This window comes from Oncorhynchus gorbuscha, linkage group LG01 (genome assembly GCF_021184085.1).
Source record: "Oncorhynchus gorbuscha isolate QuinsamMale2020 ecotype Even-year linkage group LG01, OgorEven_v1.0, whole genome shotgun sequence".
NCBI classification, from domain to species: domain Eukaryota; kingdom Metazoa; phylum Chordata; class Actinopteri; order Salmoniformes; family Salmonidae; genus Oncorhynchus; species Oncorhynchus gorbuscha.
The window spans coordinates 95608916-95626868 of record NC_060173.1 but is presented as its reverse complement, the minus strand read 5'-3'; the positions used below and the strand labels follow the sequence as shown (position 1 = coordinate 95626868).

The 17953-nt window shown below is 42.4% G+C and overlaps 1 protein-coding gene across 3 annotated transcripts in view; it reads left to right on the top strand.

The window, feature by feature from the left end:
* LOC124046449 (TSC22 domain family protein 1-like) overlaps positions 1–15326 on the top strand; it is an 84427-nt gene extending 69101 nt beyond the window's left edge. For 2 of the 3 annotated variants that reach the window (XM_046366825.1, XM_046366833.1), the window contains exons 2-3: positions 12373–12424; positions 13697–15326. In XM_046366825.1, the coding sequence (XP_046222781.1) occupies positions 12373–12424; positions 13697–13972 (328 nt within the window). In that variant the 3' untranslated portion in view covers positions 13973–15326. Of the gene's footprint in view, positions 1–10507; positions 11835–12372; positions 12425–13696 lie in introns of those variants that run through there. The other variant, XM_046366842.1, reaches the window with a different exon arrangement.
* The last annotated feature ends 2627 nt before the right edge of the window (positions 15327–17953 follow it).

Below are 17953 nucleotides of genomic sequence, written 5' to 3'. Positions count from 1 at the left end.
TGGTATGGCAACTGCTCGGCCTTCGACCGCAAGGCACTACAGAGGGTAGTGCGAACGGCCCTGTACCATACCGTGGCCAAGCTTCCTGCCGTCCAGGACCTCTATACCAGGCAGTGTCAGAGGAAGGCCCTAAAAATTGTCAGACTCCAGCCACCCTAGTCATAGACTGTTCTCTCTGCTAACGCACGGCGAGCGGTACCGGAGCGCCAAGTCTAGGGCCAAGAGGCTTCTAAACAGCTTCTACCCCCAAGCCATAAGACCCCTGAACATCTAGCCAAATGGCTATCCAGACTATTTGCATTGCCCCCCCCCCCACGCTGCTGCTCCTCGGTTATTACCTATACATAGTCACTTTAATAGCAACAAAAAGTAACATCCTCTCACTGTCAACTGTGTTTATTTTCAGCAAACTTAATGTGTAAATATTTCTATAAACATAAGATTCAACACCTGAGACATAAACTGAACAAGTTCCACAGACAGACATGTGACTAACAGAAATTGAATAATGTGTCCCTGAACAAAGTGGGGGTCAAAATCAAAAGTAACAGTCAGTATCTGGTTACGCTGCATTAAGTACTGCAGTGCATCTCCTCCTCATAGACTGCACCAGATTTGCCAGTTCTTGCTGTGAGATGTTACCCCACTCTTACACCAAGGCACCTGCAAGTTTCTGGACATTTCTAGGGGGAATGGCCCTAGCCCTCACCCTCCGATCCAACAGGTCCCCGATGTGCTCAATGGGATTGATCTTGGCTCTTTGCTGGCCATGGCAGAACACTGACATTCCTGTCTTGCAGGAAATCACGCACAGAACGAGCAGTAAATTATCTGAAGGAACCTTTCAGGTTCCGTGCAAGAAAAAGAATAAACAACAATACTATCAGAGAAAGCTTTGAGGCATTGTCATGCTGGAGGGTCATGTCAGGATGATCCTGCAGGAAGGGTACCACATGAAGGAAGAGGATGTCTTCCCTGTAACGCACAGCGTTGAGATTGCCTGCAATGACAACAAGCTCAGTCCGATGATGCTTTGACACACTGCCCCAGACAATGACGGACCCTCCACCTCCAAATCGATCCCGCTCCAGAGTACGGTGTAACGCTCATTCCTTCGATGATAAATGCGAATCCGACCATCACCCCTAGTGTGACAAAACCGTGACTCATCAGTGAACAGCACTTTTTGCCAGTCCTGTCTGGTCCAGCGACGGTGGGTTTGTGCCCATAGGTGACGTTGTTACCGGTGATGTCTTGTGAGGACCTGCCTTACAACAGGCCTACAAGCCTTCAGTCTAGCCTCTCTCAACCTATTGCGGACAGTCTGAGCACTGATGGAGGGATTGTGCGTTCCTGGTGTAACTCAGGCAGTTGTTGTTGCCATCCTGTACCTGTCCCGCAGGTATAATGTTTGGATGTACCGATCCTGTGCAGGTGTTGTTACATGTGGTCTGCCACTGCGAGGACGATTAGCTGTCTGTGCGGTCTCCCTGTAGCGCTGTCTTAGGCGTATCACAGTACTGACATTTCAATTTATTGCCCTGGCCACATCTGCAGTACTCATGCCTCCTTGCAGCATTCCTAAGGCACGTTCACGCAGATGAGTAGGGACCCTGGGCATCTGTCTTTTGGTGTTTTTCAGAGTCAGTTGAAAGGCTTCTTTAGTGTCCTAAGTTTTCATAACTGTGACCTTAATTGCCTACTGTCTGTAAGCTGTTAGTGTCTTAACGACCGTTCATGCATGGTGCATGTTCATGAATTGTTTATGGTTCATTGAACAAGCATGGGAAACCGTGTTTAAACCCTTTATAGTGAAGATCTGTGAAGTTATTTGGATTTTTACAAATTATCTTTGAAAGACAGGGTCCTGAAATAGGGACATCTCTTTTTTTGCTGAGTTTACTGAGTTTACCTCGACATTGGTGCCCCCACACATCAACCCTGTACTATTACCCACTGTATATAGCCCCGCTATTGTTATATTACTGCTTCTCTTTAAATATTTGTTTTAGGTATTTTCTTAAAACTGCGTTGTTCGTTTAAGGGCTTGTAAGTAAGCATTTCACTGTAATTCGGCACATGTGACATAAAATGTGATGTGATAGATCTGTGAATAACTGGATGAAATGGTGGCCTTACTATGTAGTAGCCCATTTTGTACATTTAATATTGGATCTTAGTGCAGTCAAAAACTTGATTGTCCTGTGTTCTTTATATATATTTCCACACTGGCATTGAAATAATACTGTTAAAATGATAATGTACTATGGTGGGATGGAGTTTTGGCCAGGGTTATTTAGTTAATAATAGACCAAATAACAAAGAGTGTTCCAAACCCCTCTGCCAACAGCTCATTTTCACTATTCTCCTCCAGACCACTCCCAGAAAGTACTAGTAACATTATTGCTTAAAAGTTGCTCTTTGCTAAAAAGCTATTTTTATTTTCAATTAGTATGGTAAAAAAGAAAATCACAGTAAGGTACTTAATTATTACCTTGAAATTATTTGATATTGAGATCAAAATTGCTGTATTTGACCTTTTAATATCCTGTGATGATATTACACCACCTCCTGTGACAAAACCGTATGGTTTCATAGGAAAGAGGTGTGTTTACACTTGAGCCGTTGTCTTCCCTATGAAACCATACTACCCTACATTCTATTCTCTGTGTGCAAGGCTCTGGCTCTAGTGTGCCTGTAACTCTGTCTCTGGTATTAATCGCTACACCCTGCTGAAAGGATTGACCATTCTTCAACAGCAGCCTCCTCCCTCTTTCCCTCCCTGAACCCCACTTTTCCTCTCTCCCTCCTTTCCTCCTAGGTAGGGTGTGAAAAAGAGGGCACGCATAAATCACCCCAGCTCAGCCTATACACAGCGAGGTCAGATTTCTTGTGTGTGGAATGTAAGATGTGGGTTGGGTTGAGGTGTGAATGGAACTGTTTGAGAAGTGTTATGGCTGCATGTAGGGGTAATGTGTGTTTTTGAGGTACAGTTGAAGTCGGAAGTTTACGTACACCTTAGACAAAAACATGTAAACTCAGTTTTCACAATTCCTGACATTTAATCCTAGTAAAAATTCCCTGTCTTAGGTCAGTTAGGATCACCACTTTATTTTAAGAATGTGAAATGTCAGAATAATAGTGATTTATTTCAGCTTTTATTTATTTCATCACATTCCCAGTGGGTCAGAAGTTTACATACACTCAATTAGTATTTGGTAGCATTGCCTTTAAATTGTTTAGCTTGTGTCGAACGTTTCGGGTAGCCTTCCGCAAGCTTCCCACAGTAAGTTGGGTGAATTTTGTCCCATTCCTCCTGACAGAGCTGGTGTAACTGAATCAGTGTGCTCGCACACACTTTTTCAGTTCAGCCCACAAATGTTCTATAGGATTGAGGTCAGGGCTTTGTTATGGCCACTTCAATACCTTGACTTTGTTGTCCTTAAGCCAATTTTCCACAGCTTTGGAAGTATGCTTGGGGTCATTGTCCATTTGGAAGACCCATTTGCGACCAAGCTTTAACTTCCTGACTGATGTCTTGAGCTGTTGCTTCAATATATCCACATAATTTTCTTTCCTCATGATGCCATCTATTTTGTGAAGTGCACCAGTCCCTAGATACTTTTGTACCTGATTCCTCCAGCAACTTCACATGGTTATTTGCTGTTGTCCTGGGATTGATTTGCACTTTTCGCACCAAAGTACGTTCATCATAAACACCATGGTGTTTATACTAGCGTACTATTGTTTGTACAGATGAACGTGGTACCTTCAGGCATTTGGAAATTGCTCCCAATGATGAACCAGACTTGTGGAGGTCTACAAAAGAAATTCTGAGGTCTTTGCTGATGTCTTTTGATTTTCCCATGATGTCAAGCAAAGAGACACTGAGTTTGAAGGTAGGCCTTGAAATACATCCACAGGTACACCTCCATTTGACTGAAATTATGTAAATTAGCCTCATCAGAAGCTTCTAAAGCCATGACATCATTTTCTGGAATTTTCCAAGCTGTTTAAAGGCACAGTTAACTTAGTGTATGTAAACTTCTGACCCACTGGAATTGTGATACAGTGAATTATACTTGAAATAATCTGTAAACAATTGTTGGAAAAATGACTTAATTATTCTTCCCCCCCGAGTAGTGTTAAGATGGCAACACTCAAGCCTTAAAGTCCTTGTCTGCTGCACATATGTAGGCCAGCCATAATGCTCATCCACATCATTGTCGTTTTATAGTTTGGTTTGCATTCAAATGAATATAGAAACTAGGATTTCTACACTACCGTTGTATGGTTCACACAATCATTTTTTCAGACAAAACTTTTATCCAAAGAACAGAAGCTTTTTTTTTGACTAACTCCAGGCTATTTTACTGACAGTTACTGTAGATGGATTACCACAAATGTCATATTTAAAGACAACCTTTAGGCCTTTACTGTAACTTATGTGATGAGCAATGCATGCCCATGTGTATTCTGTACATCCTAGTACTGAAGTTATATAACAAGAAAAAGTATATTTATTTGACTTGCACTCAGTGGCCAGTTTGAGGTACACCCATCTAAATCAAATCAAATCCAATAAAAGTTTTATTTGTCACATACACATGGTTAGCAGATGTTAATGTGAGTGTAGTGAAATGCTTGTGCTTCTAGTTCCGACAATGCAGTAATAACCAACAAGTAATCTAACTAACAATTCCAAAACTACTGTCTTATACACACACAAGTGTAGGGGGATAAAGAATATGTACATAAAGATATATGAATGAGTGATGGTACAGAGCGGCATAGGCAAGATACAGTAGATGGTATCGAGTACAGTATATACATATGAGATGAGTGTGGTCCTTCTGTAGCTCAGTTGGTAGAGCATGGCGCTTGTAACGCCAGGGTAGTGGGTTCGATCCCCCGGGACCACCCATACGTAGAATGTATGCACACATGACTGTAAGTCGCTTTGGATAAAAGCGTCTGCTAAATGGCATATATTATTATTATTATTATGAGTATGTAAACAAAGTGGCATAGTTGAAGTGGTTAGTTATACATCTATTACATAAAGATGCAGTAGATGATAGAGTACAGTATATACAAATACATATGAGATGAATAATGTAGGGTATGTAAACATTATATTAGGTAGCATTGTTTAAAGTGGCTAGTGATATATTTTACATTTCCCATCAATTCCCATTTTTAAAGTGGCTGGAGTTGAGTCAGTGTGTTGGCAGCAGCCACTCAATGTTAGTGGTGGCTGTTTAACAGTCTGATGGCCTTGAGATAGAAGCTGTTTTTCAGTCTCTCGGTCCCAGCTTTGATGCACCTGTACTGACCTCGCCTTCTGGAGGATATCGGGGTGAACAGGCAGTGGCTCGGGTGGTTGTTGTCCTTGATGAACTTTATGGCCTTCCTGTAACATCGGGTGGTGTAGGTGTCCTGGAGGGCAGGTAGTTTGCCCCCGGTGATGCGTTGTGCAGAACTCACTACCCTCTGGAGAGCCTTACGGTTGTGGGCGGAGCAGTTGCCGTACCAGGCGGTGATACAGCCCGCCAGGATGCTCTCGATTGTGCATCTGTAGAAGTTTGTGAGTGCTTTTGGTGACAAGCCAAATTTCTTCAGCCTCCTGAGGTTGAAGAGGCGCTGCTGCTCCTTCTTCACGATGCTGTCTGTGTGGGTGGACCAATTCAGTTTGTCTGTGATGTGTATGCCGAGGAACTTAAAACTTACTACCCTCTCCACTACTGTTCCATCGATGTGGATAGGGAGGTGTTCCCTCTGCTGTTTCCTGAAGTCCACAATCATCTCCTTAGTTTTGTTGACGTTGAGTGTGAGGTTATTTTCCGGACACCACACTCCGAGGGCCCTCACCTCCTCCCTGTAGGCCGTCTCGTCGTCGTTGTTGGTAATCAAGCCTACCACGGTTGTGTCGTCCGCAAACTTGATGATTGAGTTGGAGGCGTGCGTGGCCACGCAGTCGTGGGTGAACAGGGAGTACAGGAGAGGTCTCAGAACGCACCCTTGTGGGGCACCAGTGTTGAGGATCAGCGGGGTGGAGATGTTATTGCCTACCCTCACCACCTGGGGGCGGCCCGTCAGGAAGTCCAGTACCCAGTTGCACAAGGCGGGGTCGAGACCCAGCTTGATGACGAGCTTGGAGGGTACTATGGTGTTAAATGCCGAGCTGTAGTCGATGAACAGCATTCTCACATAGGTATTCCTCTTGTCCAGATGGGTTAGGGCAGTGTGCAGTGTGGTTGAGATTGCATCGTCTGTGGACCTATTTGGGCGGTAAGCAAATTGGAGTGGGTCTAAGGTGTCAGGTAGGGTGGAGGTGATATGGTCCTTGACTAGTCTCTCAAAGCACTTCATGATGACTGAAGTGAGTGCTACGGGGCGGTAGTCGTTTAGCTCAGTTACCTTAGCTTTTTGGGAACAGGAACAATGGTGGCCCTCTTGAAGCATGTGGGAACAGCAGACTGGGATAGGGATTGATTGAATATGTCCGTAAACACACCAGCCAGCTGGTCTGCGCATGCTCTGAGGGCGCGACTGGGGATGCCGTCTGGGCCTGCAGCCTTGCGAGGGTTAACACGTTTAAATGTCTTACTCACCTCGGCTGCAGTGAAGGAGAGACCGCATGTTTCCGTTGCAGGCCGTGTCAGTGGCACTGTATTGTCCTCAAAGCGGGCAAAAAAGTTATTTAGTCTGCCTGGGAGCAAGACATCCTGGTCCGTGACGGGGCTGGTTTTCTTTTTGTAATCCGCGATTGACTGTAGACCCTGCCACATACCTCTTGTGTCTGAGCCGTTGAATTGAGATTCTACTTTGTCTCTATACTGATGCTTAGCTTGTTTGATATCATTGCGGAGGGAATAGCTACACTATTTGTATTCGGTCATATTTCCGGTCACCTTGCCCTGATTAAAAGCAGTGGTTCGCGCTTTCAGTTTCACGCGAATGCTGCCATCAATCCACGGTTTCTGGTTTGGGAATGTTTTAATCATTGCTATGGGAACGACATCTTCAAAGCACGTTCTAATGAACTCGCACACCGAATCAGCGTATTCGTCAATGTTGTTATCTGACGCAATACGAAACATATCCCCAGTCCACATGATGGAAACAGTCTTGGAGTGTGGAATCAGATTGGTCGGACCAGCGTTGGACAGACCTCAGCGTGGGAGCTTCTTGTTTTAGCTTCTGTCTGTAGGCAGGGATCAACAAAATGGAGTCGTGGTCAGCTTTTCCGACAGGATGGCGGAGCAGGGCCTTATATGCGTCGCGGAAGTTAGAATAGCAATGATCAAAGGTTTTGCCAGCCGTGGTTGCGCAATCGATATGCTGATACAATTGCTAGTACCAGGTCAAACCCACCTTTTCCTCCAACACAGCCTGAATTCTTTGGGGCATGGAAATGTTGCTCAATTGGTATGCGCCTAACGTGCGCCAGGAAAACATTCCCCATGCCACTGCCACCAGCCTGTACCATTGACACCAGGCCGGATGGGGCCATTAAATCATACTGCTTACGTCAAACCCTGACGCAACAAGAACCGGGATTCATCAGACCAGGCAATGTTTTTCCACTCAATTGTCCAGTGTTGGTGATCACGTGCCCACTGGAGCAGCTTCTTCTCGTTTTTAGCTGATAGGAGTTGAACCCAGTGTGGTTGTCTGCCGCAATAGCCCATCCATGACAAAGACTGACGAGTTGTGTGTTTCCTGAGATGCCGTTTGTAATATTTGTGTTGTGGAGAAATGACCAGGCAGGAGACGGGAAGTCTGCTTTCTTTCCATCTTTGATTTCATTTGCAGCCAGCCAACGCTCAAAACGCTCCAAATAGGAATCAAAATCCTCTTTTGTAGCCTCAAACTCTGGTACTCGACCAATGGTTGCCATTTTCACAGTTAATTGTTCAGTTTCCTTATTCCTTGTATTCCTTAATTTTCATCTAATTATTCACTTCAGAAGTTTCTACAATTACTTCATTCACTGCACTCATTTGTAATAATGTACGTTCCTTCTTCCTTTTTTTTTTCTTGCCAATATTTCTCCACTGAGAAATAATCGCCTAATTTCAATGGGTTCAATGAGACAGTTTTTAAAATTTAACTACCAGAGGGCAGTGTCGCTATTCTGGACTCCAATAGTCTTGCTACTTGGCAGCTCCTGAATACTGTACTAGCAGTGGTTAGCCTTCTATACTGGCGAAAGAAAATGTAAAATAACTGACGAATTACATAATTATTTTGAGTTTCATTACTCACGCAACATTCTTCCCTTCAAGCAATGTCCGTTTATGTAGTTTAATCACCTCGTCGCCACTAATATTTGTGTTGTGGAGAAATGAACAGGCAGGGGACGGGAGTACAGTTAGTTTTCGTTTAGTCAAAAACCCCTTGTGCTCTACAGTTCGCGGCACCCCAGTGCGCATGTGCATTTCCTATTAGGTGTAGTAACGTAACACTGCCGTAATGCATTACTGCTTAGTAACAGCACAGTAACTAATATAAACAGATGTAGATCCCAGATACTACACCGTTCTGCACACTACTGTTGTACTGTGCTGTTATTTGCCTGTTTGTGGCTTGCACGATTCTTGCCATTCTCCTTCGACCTCTCATCAACTTGCTGTTTTTGCCCACAGGACTGCCGCTGACGGGATGTTTTATGTTTGTCAATCCGAGACACTGTTGTGCGTGAAAATCCCAGGAGGCCGGTTGTTTCTGAGAGATGCTGGATTCGGCCCGCCTGGCACCAACAATCATAAAACGCTCAGTTGCTTAAGTCACTCGTTTTGCCCATTCTAACGTTCAATCGAACAATAACTGAATTGCATCAATGCCTGTCGGCCTACTTTATATAGCAAGCCACATCCACGTGACTCACTGTAGGTAGGAGAGAACCATTTTTGTGAACTGGGTGGTGTACCTAATAAACTGGCCACTGAGTGTATATTTCTATCTGTAGTTTGATGTCGTTAAGAATCCACTGTTTCAGCAGCACTGAACAGATATTATCCTATGATGGCTGATGTGTGATGAGTTTTCTCTGGCGTAAAATTAAGTAATAAGGCACAAGCGGCAATGCTGTATCATCAATACAATCGCAGGTAAATGATGTTAATCAGTGCTTTTATAGAACTGTTACCCAACATATTCAATTACAATGAATTGCATATTTTCATCAATGTTAATCTGATAAGTAAATTAGCTAATAACGTTTAATTCCTTCACCAGAAGATATAGTACAGACATAAATCTGGTCCTTAGTTCTTCTTGGTCATGTTGCGTCAGATGCGACCCAGTCGGTAATTATTTTTGCGTAGTTGCTGTGCAAAAAGACTGGTCGTCCGTTCTAAACAAAGTGGTATGCAGGCTTGGATATCGTTCTTGTCACTTGCTCGCTAGCCAGCCATATTCCGCTAACTCTGTCACGTCAAAAATTGAACCTGGGATGTCGGTACACACTAGCTGCATTTCCGTTTCCGTTTTTTTCATTTGGCATTTATTTGGATATGTCCCGTGATAATGACGATGTGTAATTTCCATTGGCTCAGAAAAAGTTGTCTGGCACCATTCACTCTATGTATGGTACTACAGAGATCTAAATTCAAAAGTGAAACATTGTTTCCCGAGGTCGGACAGGCAGATAGCGTGGCTTATATTAACCCCGCTGTACTAAACTAAATGCTAGGCTGGAAGCAAGGGGAAATCATGTGTAAGTTGAGATAAATACAAGAGATGATTCAGACAGCAACATTAACATGATATTCTTATGGAGGCACAGTGATCATTTTCAGATGGAACTGTTAGCAGGCATAGGTGTGTCTGATGGCCATGTCTTGAAACGCTGCTTGTCCAATCAGCATCCAGGATCCAAACAACCAGTTGTATTATGGCTACCATGACATCACCCAGTTGCTTGCTACACTGAGGTGTTTTTTTGCCCCATACAATAAAAAGTGCTTGGAGCATCTGAACAAGTGCTATTTAAAACCAACCCCTTAATTGAGTTAATGGACATCTCTTACTTCAGACTGAAAATATCTAAAGACTAGCTATAGCTTGGCGTCAGGGAGAAGCCACAGGCACTAGCCTATAACATAGTTTCTGAGTCTGTAAATACGAGGAAGTGAGCAAAGAAACAGAAATTTGATTTAAAACTGAAACATGTTCTCTCGGCTCCATTTGTAGAATTGCATGAAATGTTTTAATTTAAACATTTTCTCTCAGCTGTATGGCAAAATGTGTAGAATTGCAGGTAATGTGCTTTAAAACTGAAAACATGTATCTCTGCTCCATAGAGAAATGTTCTGTAAAATTCAGCCGCCACACCTGCCACCTAAGCCCCTTTTTGTACCATAAAAACCCTGTGGTGAATTGAACATGGCTAATTTATCGAATGATTTAGGTGACCGCTTTGGATCAACTTTGCTAGTTCTGGAATACAGAAAATAAGTGTACAGACTCGGGGTGCTCAATGAGATGTTTGGAAAACACTGGTTCAGTTTCTAAGTTTTTCTAGCATGGTCTTTTCCAGAACATTTATAAAATGATCCACTATCCATCTTGCCAGTCAAGTCACTTATCCACTTCTTAGTGTTTTGCTCACAGTCAATAGGTCTTTTGTGAGGCTACATTGTTTTTGTTTGGAGACTGACGCACGACATCTCTTCTCCTAATTTCTGAAGCACTAAAAAATGTAGCACATGCGTCTCTGGCTTGTCTCGGTAATTTGAGGCATGATGGATGGAGGGCTTCCCTCACGTGAATTGGGTTAGTGTCTGACTCATCTATAGTCTCTGGCAATCCTGTGTCCCAGGCACACATACACAACTTGTGCTGGAAGAGATCTGAATGAATCTGTTCACTTGTTGTTATTGGGTATTTTCTTAATTGTTGGAGTAAAACCCTGTCTGTCACTGTAGTGTTATCCTTTTCATACATATTTGAACTCTGCATTGTTGGGAAAGGGCTCATGAGTAACCATTTTACAGTAAAGTCTACACCTGTTGTATTCAGCGTATGTGACAATTTGATTTGATCCTTGTCTTGTGTGGGACTCTTGTTCTCATAGTAACCGCCAGGGGGTGGTATGTTAACATTGAAGTGTTGTTTTGTTTTTGCACCTGCAAGGCTCTTGAAAGGTTATTTTCTACTATATGTGAATGCATTCTTTAGATTTTGTTTATCGTTTTACAGTCATTTTGTTTGTTGTAAAATGCACAAAATACATCTGTTCATGTTCACCTTTCTCGTGTTGTGGCTGCCAGTCATTCCTTTGTGTCTTGGAGGGACTGTTGTGTTCCTCCTCATCTCATCCGGTTTTTCCCAGTTTCGGCGGGTGAGGGCGCATCTCTGAATAATTTATGATAATGTCTCGGCTGAGCCTCAGGTAGGGGCGTTCCTACATAGATTATGCTAATATCAGTATCTCTCCACCAATGGGGAGCATCGGAGCCCTGTTTTTCTTAGATAAATTATGCAAATGTCCCAGGCTGCAGATTTTCTGCTGCGATGAACTGACCTTGGATATTCTTTGTGGTGCAGCGGAAGATGTACAGGCTCCCCGGGATAGGATGATTTTCTGACGGGACACAAAGTGCCTAATACTGCCTCTCCGAACCACGGGAGTAGAGAATGTGATACACGATAATCGTCGAGTTTTCCGTTGGTTAAAGCGTAGTTTATCTGTGATATAGCATGAATACTCCGTGCTATACAACAGTGGCGATGGATCTCGGTGTTTGCCAGTTAAGGAATTTTTCTATTTCGTTTTTATCTTCGTTGCTGAGCGCGGATAGTTCGCCTGTCAGGCTCGACAATAGGTAAATATACCTATGACTTGCTGCAAGGAGGATGCTTAGTGTGGGCAGTTTATATAGTCTGTATGCTGAAAGAAACCTTCGTTTATACACGGAGTCAATCTATTATAGAGGACCGTATCATTGAAATACAAGTATAGCCTAATGATACTGCCATTTTTTATTGGGTTCAGTAAGAGAAAATGTGACTTGTCGTCATGATGCATTACTGGGTTGGCTTCGCTTACTGTTGGCTCGGGAGATTAAATTCCTTAAATGTGTACACCACCCATGGTTAATTTTTACATGGATGACAATGAAATAACATATTCTTATTATTTGGAAGGAATATTGTCTATGGTCATTTCAGTACACCCAGAACACTTTGCTCCAGAATGGTCTTTAGCGGAAGTGGTCACCTGTATAAGGATATTTATACTGTATTCCACTGTGTATTGAAATAGCTGGTATTAGATCTGCAACATCGACAGTATGCCTACCTTTTAATCATTCATTCTTACCGATGCAGTGTGTTAAGACATTTTTCTTCTCATTCTTTCAGTTCGTCAGGAGCCAGTGTGGTGGCCATAGACAACAAAATCGAACAGGCTATGGTAAGTTGATATATTATATTAACTCACCTTTCTTGTCTGCTATCTATACTACATAAATCACATGCATATATAACGTATGTCGAAGAACACATGCGGAGAATGATCAGTTCAGAAAACGTTGCATCGGTCAGTTTAATGAATGGATTACATAACCACGTAACCGAGCAGAACTGGGAAGTCACGCAAAATACAGACGTATTGCTGGTTATCTTTGCAAAATGCCTACTACTGCAGTTGAAACATGTCGCTCTTGATTTCCTCGTTTCTTTGTAACCACTTTTTTTTGTCGCTGTTACATAGATGATGGCTCGTGAATACCTTGATGCTCTGGCAACTATGTAGCAGCATATGGTGTTATGTGCCTTGACGTCAGTTTAATACGTCGTTTGCCAAAGTGTATCTATGGGGGCATTAACGTTAGCCAGGTATCATCATTGAAAGTCGTATCAATATGACATGCACTTCTACCATCCAGTTTACCGTGGTAGCACAATCGCTTTATTTAAATGTGTGTAATATGTAGTAAGGATTCAGTTTCGATTTCTATCTGTTGACACAGGGAGATGAGCGTGCGTGCAGACTTTTATTTTCAGTTCCTCATGGTTCTAGTATTTTATTGTCCCCAGATCCCCGCCTGCTGAGGACGCTCTCTCTCTCACGCCATCCGGTGCTTGGCTTGCCGTTGTTGCTAGGCAAACAAAGTCTGACGCCTGGGTATAAATATCGCGTGCTCCGATTGGCTAAAGCCTATATGTGGGCCGGCCATTTTGTGTGTTTGGTGACGTTGCGTCCTGGTTTCAGAGGAAGGGGAGGGTTAGACCCTAGGACTATTTGTTTTATAATCTACATAATCTTTCTTTTGATTTTCACCACATGTTCAACAGATTGTGTTAACATCAGACTCACTTCTTATATTAAAACAGACCACAGAAGCTAGCTACAATAATACACAATGTATGTTGTATTACATAGTAATTCTCATAGAAATGCCAGCAGTAATGCTATGCTTACATTTTATCATCATATCAAGAGTATGATATATGTTTAAGGTCATTTGAAAAACACAACACAAACTTATTATATATATTTTTTTGTAATTATGGTCACATTATGCATTTCATTAATGAGTAGCTTCAGGAATCAAACCCACAACCCTGGTGTTATAAAGTGCCATTCCCTACCAACTGAGCCATACAGCCTTTGTATTTTTTTTGTATGTGTAATTATTGCCATGTTAAACTCAGTGTTTTCTGTTCCTCTCTGTGCCTTTAGGACCTGGTGAAGAGCCACCTGATGTACGCAGTGAGGGAGGAGGTGGAGGTTCTGAAGGAGCAGATCAAGGAGCTGATTGAGAGGAACTCTCAGCTTGAGCAGGAGAACAGCCTTCTAAAGACCCTGGCCAGCCCAGAGCAGATGGCTCAATTCCAGGCTCAGACCCAGGCGGGCTCCCCTCCCACCTCCACACAGCCACCGACCCAGACCCAGGCACCAGCCTTACCCCCAACCCAACTGCAGCCAACCTCACACAACTCTGGACCCTCCGCATAGCATCACCGCCTACCCCGGGAGAGGGGTGGATGAAGCAACCAACCAGGGTCTGGCTGTCCTCAGACATATTCTGTTCTAACACTGCAGAACAACCAGGCCTCCACTGCAGGAGGCTACGCTGTTAAGACAAGAATTTGCACATATTTAACTCTGGGAGCGGCGGCGGGTGGTGTCGTCGTTTCAAGGCGCTTTAAAAAAACACTATCAAAGACAATCTGCCAATGAGAGGAGAAAAGGAGGCTGTTATAGGAGAATGAACATTGCCCAAAAATACATGGAAGAAAAACTTAACAAACAAAAAAGTGAACATGACTCAAAGAATCACTGTGCCTGTATCAATGGATTTCAGGTGATGTCGACTTCAGTGGTGACAATGGAGGGAGGGAGATAGTGATGGGAGTCACCATGCTTCGCTGAATCCTAATAATGTAAATAAATGCAGCTGTTCTCTTTTTTTCTGCGCGATACAGAGAGGGACAGGCGGAGAATAGAGCATCTCTCATTGTGACAATTTCAATAATCTGTGAGGATTTATCATTGTGTAATAGTCCCCATCTGGCATGGGGCGAGAGGAGGTCTAGAGGGAGAACACGACACTTCCATAGACGTTATCATTTTAACTGTGAGGTTGAAGGGAGTTGTAGCCTACATTTGCTTATTAGAGGAAGGATGGTGATAATGATGGTTTTTCCCTGTATTTAAGTTTGAGCCCTTCAGCCTTGTACCCTGTTATCTTGGTGGATTCTCTATTCGTGAAATGAAGCTGGGGGGTTAAGATGTTAGGCTAAGCTGCATTTTCAAAGATGAGTTGATGGCTTTTCCACATGATGTATATCTCTGTATATTTAGTGTAAGTACTGTGTAATATAGTGATATAAGGAGAGAAGACCAGATGCTATGTAGGTGAAGTACAAATGAAGAGGGAGCTAGTAATGGGCTGGCCTGAAGATTTGTGCAGTCTCTTTATAATGCTGTAATTCAGGAGTATGGCGAGCTGTGGTGGTTATTTAACAGACAGACGACTGTATCCACTATTCATATCCTGGGTTACAACATTAACGGTTACTGTAAACCATTGTTCACTTGAAATTATTTGAAGTATTGCACCCCTCGTGAATTTTTCATTTGTTTTCATTTTTTGACTGAAGTACTTCCTGATCAACTCTTTAACTTAACAAACACCGTACTCTGAATATCATAAAGAAAAACAAATAGATTTTTTGCATTCTATGTATAAGTTGTACGCTCATGTTCTGTGCATGTTTCCTCAAACCAGATGAGGTATTGTAAACATACATAAAATAATTACAGTTGCACTTCACAACTTTCAATAAAAATGTTAAAGGAATCAGAATCCACTTGTTCATGTCTCTTCTTGCGAGTCATGCTTCTATAGTTAAATAGATAAGCTTAATTTACAGATGTAGTTTAAATAATTTTGAAAGTGGCTACCTAAAGTCCAGGGTTGGATATTTTTGCTGGTTATGGATAACAGTTACTGTGTTTTTGTAAAGCCTTACACGTAAAGGTTTACAAAAAAAACAGGAACTGTAATCTGTTACCAGCAAAAATATTGTAATCAGATTCCAGATACTTTTGAAAACCTAGATGAGTACTGAGAGGATTACTTTTAAATTCCGAAAGGATGTTTGCGAGCATGACCACAAGTCAGAGACAACTATGATGACACCAAATGTGTTTGATCATTTGCGGGAAAAAAGAAAGAATAGGCTTTTGTAGGCTACAGTCCAAGCTATGTCTTCCAATCGCGTGACTGCTGTCAGCATCCAAAGATTATGCAGTGGTGTAGTCTACTGCGATACAGATATACAGTGGGGCAAAAAAAGTAGTTAGTCAGCCACCAATTGTGCAAGTTCTCCCACTTAAGATGAGAGGCCTGTAATTTTCATGATAGGTACACTTCAACTATGACAGACAAAATTAGAAAAAAAATCCATAAAATCACATTGTAGGATTTTTTTATGAATTTATTTGCAAATTATGGTGGAAAATAAGTATTTGGTCACCTGTAACTTATTCTTTAAGAGGCTCCTCTGTCCTCCACTCGTTACCTGTATTAATGGTACCTGCTTGAACTTGTTATCAGCATAACAGACACCTGTCCACAATCTCAAACAGTCACACTCCAAACTCCACTATGGCCAAGACCAAAGAGCTGTCAAAGGACACCAGAAACAAAATTGTAGACCTGCACCAGGCTGGGAAGACTGAACCTGCAGCTTAGTTAAAAGAAATCAACTGTGGGAGCAATTATTAGGAAATGGAAGACATACAAGACCACTGATAATCTCCCTCGATCTGGGGCCCCACGCAAGATCTCACCCCGTGGGGTCATAAGGATCACAAGAACCGTGCGCAAAAATCCCAGAACCACACAGGGGGACCTAGTGAATGACCTGCAGAGAGTTGGGACCAAAGTAACAAAGCCTACCATCAGTAACACACTACACCGCCAGGGACTCAAATCCTGCAGTGCCAGACGTGTCACCCTGCTTAAGCCAGTACATGTCCAGGCCCATCTGAAGTTTTCTAGAGAGCATTTAGATGATCCAGAAGAAGATTGTGAGAATGTCATATGGTCAGATGAAACCAAAATATAACTTTTGGGTAAAAACTCAACTCATTGTGTTTGGAGGACAAAGAATGCTGAGTTGCATCCAAAGAACACCATACCTACTGTGAAGCATGGGGGTGGAAACATCATGCTTTGGGGCTGTTTTTCTGCAAAGGGACCAGGACGACTGATCCGTGTAAAGGAAAGAATGAATGGGGCCATGTATCGTGAGATTTTGAGTGAAAACCTCCTTCCATCAGCAAGGGCATTGAAGATGAAACGTGGCTGGGTCTTTCAGCATGACAATGATCCCAAACACACCGCCTGGGCAACGAAGGAGTGGCTTCATAAGAAGCATTTCAAGGTCCTGGAGTGGCCTAGCCAGTCTCCAGATCTCAACCCCATAGAAAATCTTTGGAGGGAGTTGAAAGTCTGTGTTGCGCAGCAACAGCCCCAAAATACCAGCAACAGTGTGTGAAAACCTTGTGAAGACTTACAGAAAACGTTTGACCTCTGTCATTGCCAAGAAAGGGTATATAACAAAGTATTTAGATAAACTTTTGTTATTGACCAAATACTTATTTTCCACCATAATTTGCATATAAATTCATAAAAAATCCTACAATGTGATTTTCTGGATTTTTTAATCTCATTTTGTCCGTTGTAGTGTACCTATGATGAAAATTACAGGCCTCATCTTTTTAAGTGGGAGAACTTGCACAATTGGTGGCTGACTAAATACTTTTTTGCCCCACTGTATATATAACCATTGATTCTTGAAGAATATAACTTATAAATGCCTCGTGCTTAGTTGAACTGTCCCACTCCACGAGAACCCAAAATATAACCTTGTTTTTCTCAAATGTTTCTCCAACATTGTAAATGCATAGTATAACATGGTTAAAACAATAATTGTGATATCATGGATGATCAGTCCTTGCATCCATAGCTCTGTCTATTAATCTGAGAGTGGTTACATTTCTCCAGGGCCATCCCTCAGATGCGGGACGCCCATTTTGTTATTGTTCCATCTCGATTTGCCCTTTAAATAGCTGCATATTATCAAGATATCAAAGTGTCACCAACAAAAAGGTAAACAATAGGCCTGTAGCAAATGCAGCATATGGCATACATTTTTCACATGTAAAATCATTATTTCACATATACAATTTCAGTAGTGTTCAGCTCATGCCATTCCATGAGCGCAGCATTTATTTTTCAACTCGAAGCAATGAGCCCAATCAGTCCTCTATGACAACAAAATCATAAACCGAGTAGGACTGGCAAATAAGTCCTTCGTTTTGGGGTTATGCTCAGGTAAAATAATTTGGCCTATCTTATGGTTCCATATTCCAAATCCTATTCTTGAAGAACTTTGGTTTTTATTGTAAAGATATAATTTAATC